Genomic DNA, 9,614 nt, shown 5'->3' with positions numbered 1-9,614 from the left:
AATCACGAATGGACCATGTTATAAAGGGTCCAACTGTGGGGCAGTCCCACACATAGGGGGAACACAAGAATATTCTGAAGGAATTTGGTTTATTTATGTTTTCTGCATAGACACTTGTGATGTGTCTGCTTCCTGGAAAAGCCACAGTGATAGATTGCAGATCCATAGCAGATAGCAGGGTATCTAGCTGTTGCTCCCTCCTTTAGCTGAAATTCGTATCACCCATGTTTTAGAACCTAATTAAGCTGTGGTGCATTTGCAACAAAAGGATGATGGGAGGGATCTGGGCTCCAGTCTCTGTTTTGTCACTAACCCGCTCTGTGGATCTAGGCAGATTGGCTTTCCACTGTGACTCCTGTTGCTTTGTCTTGTAATAAGAACAGCTATATTCATCACGCACTTTCTGTGAAGTGGGTGTTATGCCAAGCACTTTAACCAGGTTACCTCATTGAAACCTCACAAAAATTCCATGGGTAGGTTCAGTTATGGCTCCATTTTACAGATGAGGAAACTGAAGTATAGAAAAGGCTGACACAAAGTGCCATCAGCACCATTTGGAGGTGAAAAAGCCAGGATTTGACCAAATTTTCTGAGCCTGAGCTCTAACCCCCTAGGCTACATGTCTCTCTAATTGCGCCACTACAACAGCTCAAGGTTTTCTTGCTCCAGAAATTCTGAGTTAGAGATGATTTGGCTCAACTCACACAGAACAGCTCTGCTGCTATGTGTCATTTGGTTTTTTAATTATTAACATTTTTTATTCTTTAATCTTGTTTCCTTGACCAAATAAAATGTCTGAATGAATCCATGAAAAGACCACTTTCTGTAGGATTATGATTTTCTGCCCTTTATAAATTTTTTCCTTTATAAATGGAGATAATAATGCCTAGCTTATAACATCATTGTGAAACCCCAAGCAAAATGGCTGTAAGGTGAAAAGCAATGTAGGAATTGAATTTATTACTATTATTTTAAAATATCAGCTCTTTCACGGGAGACCTTTTATATGATGTACTGTTTACAGCATGAAGCACTGTGCCCTAAGCATTGTGGGATGCCAGAGGGAATGTGTTGGTCACTACTTTGCCATTTACTTTCTTTCTTTCCCTTTCTTTCTTTCTTTCTTTCTTTCTTTCTTTCTTTCTTTCTTTCTTTCTTTCTTTCTTTCTTTCTTTCTTTCCCTCCTTCCTTTCTTCCTTCCTTCCTTCCTTCCTTCCTTCCTTCCTTCCTTCCTTCCTTCCTTCCTTCCTTCCTTCCTTCCTTCCCTCCTTCCCTTTCTTTTGCAGTAAAAACCTTTATTATTTCCATGTGGTCCGATGTATGGGAGAGGGCTCCAGGGTGGTTAAGATGCCTCATGGTTTGAGGGAGAGAAGCTCAGGCAGAAGCCAGATGCCAGGGAAATGCAGATGGGTGCCTCAAAGTCTCTGGGCTCCAAAGCCTCCTAGTTGTGTTTGATGGTGAGCCTTTCAAGAGACACTCGCCCAGCCCAGCTCCGGGGCCGACTGGCCTGAGGATGTTAGTCAGGTGGCCACTCATCTTCCTGATGAGCTTCACCTCCCCATCCAGGAAGTGTTTCTCTGGGAAATCACGGAGATGAGGGTCCATATGGGTAGAGCCCAGGGCATGTAGATCCAAAAAGGCCTGGTTCAGGTTCTTCTCAAAGACCATGGCAGCTTCCATGGCGTCCTGAGAGTCATCCCACTTACCACTGGACTGGTCCTGCAGCTTTAAGAGATGCTTGGAGTCCTCCAGCTTCTTCTGGGCCAACACTCCAAAGAAGTGGCTCATGGTCTCCAGAGCCACATCTTCACAGTGGAAATAGAAGCCCAGAGATAGGTAGGTGTAGGAGGCCCATAGATGCAGGTTGGCCAGGTGGTTGACGGCAGCCTCCACCTCGGTGGAGTAATTCTGACAAATGTGGGAGCTCACTGTTAGTTGGAAATAGGGAGTTAAGGTAAAACAAACAAACAAAAAAAAAACCACCACCACCACCAACAAAAAAACGGTGCTGGCTGGTCTCGGAGGCTGAGGATGGCTGAGGTGGTTCCAAAGGTGGTGACTGGAAAAGAATTTGGAGGGTAGTTGGAAGCTGGAAGGGGGGGTCCCTGGGTGTGTTTGGTCCAAACCCTGTTGAAGCACGAGACAGATCCCAGGACCACCTAGAGCACTGTCACCATTTACAATAAAAAATAATGATAATTCTTTTTATATTAAGGTATAAGTAATATAACATTATGTTAGTTTTAGGTATAGTACAGATATTTGTATATACTTCAAAATGATCCTCACAGCAAGTCTAGTTACCATCATCCATCACCATATATAGCTGTAAAATATTTTTTTCTTGCAATGAGAACTTTTAGGGTTTATGCTCTTAGCAACTTCCGAATGTGCAACAGACTATTACTAACTATAGTCACAAATGCTATACATTTCATCCCCATGACATTTATTTTCTAACTGGAAGTCTGTACCTTTTGACCCCTTTCACAGATCTCACCCTTCCCCTGTACCACCAATTCATTCTCTGTGTCCATGAGCATGGTTTGTTTGCTTTAGATTCCACATTTAAGTGAAATCATGAGATATCTGACTTATTTACCTGACTTACTTCGCTTAGCACAATGCCCTCAAGGAGACTGATCCATGTTGTCCCCAACAGCAAGATTCCATTATTTTTTATGGCTGAGTAATATTCTTACACACACACATTAACATATACCATATTATCTTTCTTTATTCATCCATCAGTGGGCCCTTAGGTGGTTTCCATATCTTTTTGTTTTGTTTTGTTTTTGTTCTTTTGGATAAATACTCAGAAACGAAACTGCTGAATCTTATGGTAGTTTTATTTTTTATTTTTTTTAACAAACATCTATCCTGTTTTCCATAGTTTGTGCACTGTGTAAATTGGTGCATAGTGGCTGCATCAATTCACATTCCCACCCACAGTATATGAGGATTCTCTTTTCCCCACATGTTTGCAATACTTGTTATTGCTTGTCTTTTTGATGATTGCCATTCTAACAGGTGTGAGGTGATATCTCATTGTGGTTTGCATTTCCCTGATTAGTGATTTTGAGCATCTTTTCTTGTATCTGTTGGCCTTCTGTATGTCTTCTTTGGAGAAATGTCTATTCAGGTTGTCTGCTGATTTTTTTAACATATTTTTTGTTGCCATTGAGTTGAAAGAGCTTTTTATGTACTTTGGATTATTAGTCCTTTATCAGACATAGAACTTGCAAATATTTTCTTCTATTCAATAGGTTGCCTTTTTATTTCATTTGCTGTGCAGAGGCTATCCAATTTGATGTAGTCCTACTTGTTTATTTTTAATTTTATCACCTTTGTTTTTGGATTCAGCCAAAAAATAATTTCCAAGACCTGTGTCAAGGATCTTACTGCCTGTTTTTTTTTCCTAGAAGATTTATGGTTTCAAATCTTACATTTAAGTCTTAACCCATTTTCAGTTAATTTTTGTTTACTGTGTAAGATTCTAGTTTCAGACTTTTGCACATGGCTATCCACTTTTCCCAGCACCATTTATTGAAGCATCTGTCTTTACCCCATTGTATACTCTTGCCTTCTTTTTCATAGGTTAGTTGACCATATATATATATATGAATTTATATATGGATTTATTTCTGAGTTCTCTATCCTGTTTCCATTGATCTGTGTGTCTGTTTTTATGCCAACATTATACTGTTTTGATTACCATAGCTTTGTAATATAGTCGTAAATCAGGGAGTGTGATGTCTCTAACTTTGTGTTTGTTTTTTCCAAGATTGCTTTGGCAATTTAGGGTCTTTTTTGGTTTCATACAAATTTTAGGATTGTTCTATTTCTGTGAAAAATGTCCCAGAATGTTGGTAAAGATTGTATTGAATCTGTAAAATGCTATGAACAATGTAGACATTTTAACATTGTTAATTCTTCCAATCCATGAGCGTGAAATATGTTTCTATTTACTTGTGTCTTCATCAATTTCTTTCATTAATGTCCTATAGTTTTTAATATATACACCTTTCATCACCTTTGTTAATTTTATTTTTAGGTATTCTTTTTTGATGCGATTGTAAATGGGATTGTTTTCTTTCTCTTTATGATAGTTCATTGTTGACATGTAAAAATGCAACAGATTTTTGTATATTGGTTCTGTATCCTGCAACTTTACTAAATTCATTTACTTCTTACAGTTTCTGATGGAATCTTTAGGATTTCCTTTTTTCACAAATTTTCAAAAATATTTATTTATTTTTATTTTTAGAGAGAGGGGAAGAGAAGGAGAAGGAGAGGGAGAGAAACATCAATATGTGGTTGCCTCTTGAGTGCCCCACACTGGGGTCCTGGCCCACAAACCAGGCATGTGCCCTGACTGAGAACTGAACTGACAACTCTTTAATTCACAGGACCCCACTCAATCCACTGAGCTACACCAGGTAGGGCAGATTTTCTATATTTAACATCATTTTATTTGTAAATAGTGACAGTTTTACTTCTTCCTTTTCTATTTGGGTGCTTTTATTTATTTTTATTTTTTTCTTGCCTTATTGCTCCAGCTAGGGCTTCCAGTGCTATGTTGAATAAAAGTGGTGAGAGTAAGCATCCTTGTCTTGTTCCTGATCTCAGAGAAAAAGCTCTCATCTTTTTATTGTTGAGTATGATGTTAGCTATGAACTTAAAAAAATACAATTCTTAAATGCATTTTTATTTACCTTGACGCAGTATTTTGATATAGCAGGAAGAACATTTTAATGATGATGGTAAATCAAAGAAAGCTAACATTTATTGGGAAACTAAATTTTTCCTAAGTGTTAACCTCACTGAATTCCCACCCTCTCTTGATTACAAAGATTTAAGAAAAGTGAGATACAAATATGTTAGGTAACTTCAATAAGACCCAAAGCCTTTCACTGAGAGCTAGGGTTAAAACAGATGTTTACCTATCTCCAGAGACCAGGGATTCTACCATGTTATGCTAAAGATAGATTTTCTTTAAGATTTTTGCGCTTAAATGTCTGGGTGTGGTGAATACCTAAGGCTCTGCCCCTTACAACAGAGCAGATGCACTGAGACAAAGAAATATGGCTCAAATGAAAGATCAGATCAAAACTCCAGAAAAAGAACTAAGCAAAATGGAGATAGCCAACCTATCAGATGCAGAGTTCAAACCACCAGTAATCAGGATGCTCACAGAAATTATTGTGTATGGTCACAAAATAAAGGAAGAAGTGAAGGCTATAAATGTGAAATAAAGAAAAATATACAGGAAACCAACAGGGAAGGGAAGGAAACTGAGACTTAAATCAACATTTTGGAACAAAAGGAAGACATAAACATCCAACTGCAATAGAATGAAGAAACAAGAATTCAAAAAAAAATGAAGAGAGGCTTAGGAACCTTTGGGACAACTTTAAACATGCCAACATCCAAATTATGGGGTGACAAAAGGAGAAGAGGAAGAGCAAGAAATTGAAAACTTATTTTAAAAAATAATAAAGGAAAACTTCCCCAATCTGATGAAGGAAATAGACATGCAAGTCCAGGAAGCTCAGAGAGTCCCAAAGAAGTTGGATCCAAGGAGAAACACCCCAAGATACATCATAACTAAGTTACCCAAGATTAAAGATAAGGAGAGAATCTTCAAACATTAAGATAGCAAGAGTAAAGAGGAGAGTTGCCTACAAAAAAGTTCCCATGAAACTATAAGCTGATTTCTCAAAAGAAACCTGCAAGCAAAAAGGGGCTGGAAAGACATATTCAAAGTCATGAAAAGTAAGGACCTACAACCTATATTACTGTGTCCAGCAAAGCTATCATTTGGAATGGAAGGGCATATAAAGTGCTTCCCAGATAAGGTCAAGTTAAAGGAGTTCATCATCACCAAGCCTTTATTATATGAAATGTTAAAGGGACTTACCTAAGAAAAAGAAGAAAATCAAAATTGAGCAGTAAAATGACAACAAACTCATAACTATCAACAACTGAACCTAAAAAAACAAAACAAACTAAGCCAACAACTAAAATAGGAACAAAATCACAAAAATGAAGCTCACATGGAGGATTATCAGTGGGGAAAGGGAGAAGGAGAGTGGGGGAACAGGTACAGGGAATAAGAGGTATAATTGGTGGGCACAAAATAGACAGGGGGGAGGTTAAGAATAGTATAGGAAATGGAGAAGCCAAAGAACTTATACGTACAACCCATTCACATGAACTAGGGGCAGAATGCTGGAGGGAGGGGAGTTGAAGGGCAGAGAGGGATAAAGGGGAGGAAAAAAAATGGGACAACTGTAATAGTATAATCAATAAAATACATTAAAAATAAAATGTCTAAAATTCCAACTAAAAAAAATCTGTGTGTATATTGTTTGTGTACTGTCACATCAAAATATCTAACTTAATTGTCAACATCTTCACAATAAATATCATGGTAGTAGACCATTATAACATAGAGCAAAGAATCATAAAAGTACACATTGGAAAAGACCTTAAAATCAACAAGCTCAACAATCAATCCATTGCTATTTCAGCTTCTACTTGAACACCTCCTACAATGTGGAACTTGCTGTCTCCAGTAGCAAACAATTTCACCTTTGAACACTTAAAAAGTATTATTACTAGTTTCTCCCTCAGGCATCTCAAACTTAAGATGCTCAAAACTTAATTCATAAAGTAGTTTCATAATTTTGTTTATAGTTAATTAGGGATCTGGGCTTGCCAGAGGGGAGTGAACACTAAGGAAAAGAACATTATGCCATCAATAATTAACTACAGATTATGTTTTAAATAGCCATTCACTTTCTTATTACTAAGGCCAAAGAAAATGTCATTAAAAATTGTTACCTATCTCCTTGGGATTTCCCAAGATCATCTTGTCAGAGTGTAGTGCTGTGTTTGTGTTAGAGGACAATTAAATCATCAGTCAAGGATCCCAGCAAGAAGCTGATGGTACATTCAAATGGAGCTTGAACTTCTGGTCAAGAGAATAGCAAAGGTAAATGCAGTACTCAAGTGTTCCCACCACCACATCAAACTTACAACTGAACTGTAGAATAATCATCATTCAGAGCTGTCTGAAATGAATGGAATGGATATCCTACAACTAGGGATTTAAAGAAGAAACAACATTGAGATTGATAGGAGGAGTGAAGCCTCAGAATGGCCTGGTCCCACATCTATATGTGACAGATAAAAATCAGGAGGGATATCTCAGCTGTGGAAATCCCCCTGAGGAGAAAGGAGTCTCAGCCCCACACCAGGCCCCCCAGCCCAGGGTTTTAGTGCCAGGAAGAGAAGTCTCCATAAGCTCTTGCTGTAAAAACCAGTAGGGATTGTGACTGAGTGAGACAGTGAGCTTTTGAGGTCCCAGGAAGTTCCTCTTAAAAGTCCTACACATGGACTTAGACTCACTCCCTCTGAGCTACAGCACATTGGGCCAGCAGCTTGAAAGAAACCAGGGACAGACAGAGGAATTGTCTGACATCAGGGTGAGACCTGGGAAAGACAGCTTTATGCCAGACAAAAGTGCTGGAAGAGGCCATTGGTCCTTTTCTCAGACATCTTCCCCACTGTCACAGAGCTGACAGGTGAGTGCCATATCTGAGTTTTAATCAACCTAGCTCACACTATTCACCCTACCATGGTGATTCCCTGAGACTCCACCCCAACCAACTTACAGGTCCACCCAAGCTGTTTCCAGTGGCCTTTCCATACAAATAGCCACTCTACCAATCCAGGAGACATAGCAGCTCTACCTAATACATAGAAACAAACACAAGGAAGCAGCCAAAATGTGGAAACAAAGAAACAGATCCCAAATGAAAGAACAGGAGAAATCTCCAGAAAAAGAACTAAATGAAATGTAGGCAAGCACACTACCAGATACAGAGTTCAAAACAATAGTTGTAAAGAAGCTCAAGGAACTTAGTAAAAACTTCAAGGAACTTAGTGAGAGTATCAGAAACATGAAAAAGGATGTAGAAACCATAAATAAGAACTAATCAAAAATGAAGAATACACTAGCTGAAATGAAGAATAATTTACAAGGAATAAAAATAGAGTAGATGAACACAAGAATCAAATCAGTAATTTGGAAAATAAAAAAGCAAAAAAGCCCTGGCTGGCGTAGCTCAGTGGATTGAGTGCAGGCTGCGAACCAAAGCATCACAGGTTCGATTCCCAGTCAGGGCACATGGCTAGGTTGCAGGCCACGGCCCCCAGCAACCACACATTGATGTTTCTCTCTCTCTCTCTTTCTCCCTCCCTTCCCTCTCTAAAAACAAATAAAATCTTTTAAAAAAGCAAAAAAATCAGAACAGAAAAAAGAAAACAGAATCCAAAAATATGAAGATACTGGAAGGAGCCTCAGGGACAACTTCAAGTGTACTAACATTCACATCATGGGGGTGCTGGAGGCAGAAGAGAGAAAGCAAAAAATTGAAAACCTATTTGAAAAAATGCCGGAAAACTTCCCTAACCTGGTAAAGGAAACAGACATACAAATCCAGAAAGCACAGAGAATACCAAACAATATGAACCCAAAGAGGCCCACACTAAGACACATCATAATTAAAATGCAAACGTTTAAAAAAGAGAGAATCTTTAAAACAGGAAGAAAAAACCATTTAGTTACTTACAAGGGAGCTCCCATAAGACTGTCAGCTGATTTCTCAACAGAAACTTTGCAGTCTGGAAGGGAGTGGCAAGAAATATTTAAAGTGATGAAAAGCAAGGATCTACAACCAAGATTACTCTACCCAGCAAAGCTATCATTTAGAATGGAAGCACAGATAAAGAGCTTCCCAGACAAGGAAAAGTTAAAGGAATTTTTCACCACCAAACCAGCATTACATGAAATGTTAAAAAAGGTCTTCTTTGATATGAGGAAGAAAAAGATAAAAAATATAAACAATAAAATAAAAATAAATACATATCTATTGACAATTAAATCTATAAAGCAAAACAAGTGAATAAGCAGAACAGAAACAGACTCATAGATACAGAGAACATTTTGATGGCTGCCTGATGAAAGGGTTTGGAAATGGGTGAAAAAGGTGAAGGAATTAGGAAATACAAATAGTTGTTTCAGAATAATCATGAGGATGTAAAGTACAGCATGGAGAATATAATAAATAATATTCTAATAACTCTATGGTGTCAGGTGGGTGTGAGATTTTTCAGGACATTCACTTAGTTATATAATGTCTAGTCATTGGGGTATACACCAGAAGCAAACATAATACTGTATGTTAACTGTAACTGAAAAATAAAAAATGGTTTTCAAAAATGGAATTTGAAGCATGTTAATGAAGGGACATTTAGGAAGGTATGGGCAGGATTCAGGGAAATCTCCAGAGTATGAGTAAGGATCCTAAGGCTGGCAACAGTCGAGAACTATTAGTTCCTATGGACTTACAGAATAAGAGAAAGGAGCAGATCCCAGAACCTAGGAAAGTAGCCATAGAAAATTATCCCCTTCCCAGGGAGGAACTGTAGCCTGAGATTGAGACATGTAGCCAATTGGAAGTTCAACTGGAGAATGGGCACCCCGACTTCACTGTTCCCCCATTCCCAGACCTCCTGCTGATGGGTCAGGGTTCCAGCTGCTAGAG

At 38.3% G+C, this 9,614-nt stretch overlaps 1 protein-coding gene across 1 annotated transcript; it reads right to left on the bottom strand.

Annotated features, from left to right (window-relative positions):
* Window positions 1-1,374: 1,374 nt before the first annotated feature.
* LOC114490694 (ferritin light chain-like) lies at window positions 1,375-1,941 on the bottom strand (the record flags this gene model as incomplete). The annotated part of the gene is made up of 1 exon (XM_036020119.1): window positions 1,375-1,941. A coding segment is annotated over one exon (567 nt), but the record flags the coding sequence as incomplete, so codon positions are not given.
* Window positions 1,942-9,614: the final 7,673 nt, after the last annotated feature.

This window comes from Phyllostomus discolor, chromosome 3 (genome assembly GCF_004126475.2).
Source record: "Phyllostomus discolor isolate MPI-MPIP mPhyDis1 chromosome 3, mPhyDis1.pri.v3, whole genome shotgun sequence".
NCBI classification, from domain to species: Eukaryota; Metazoa; Chordata; class Mammalia; order Chiroptera; family Phyllostomidae; genus Phyllostomus; species Phyllostomus discolor.
Note: the sequence above shows the minus strand (reverse complement) of the source record. Positions and strands in the feature narration are given on the sequence as shown.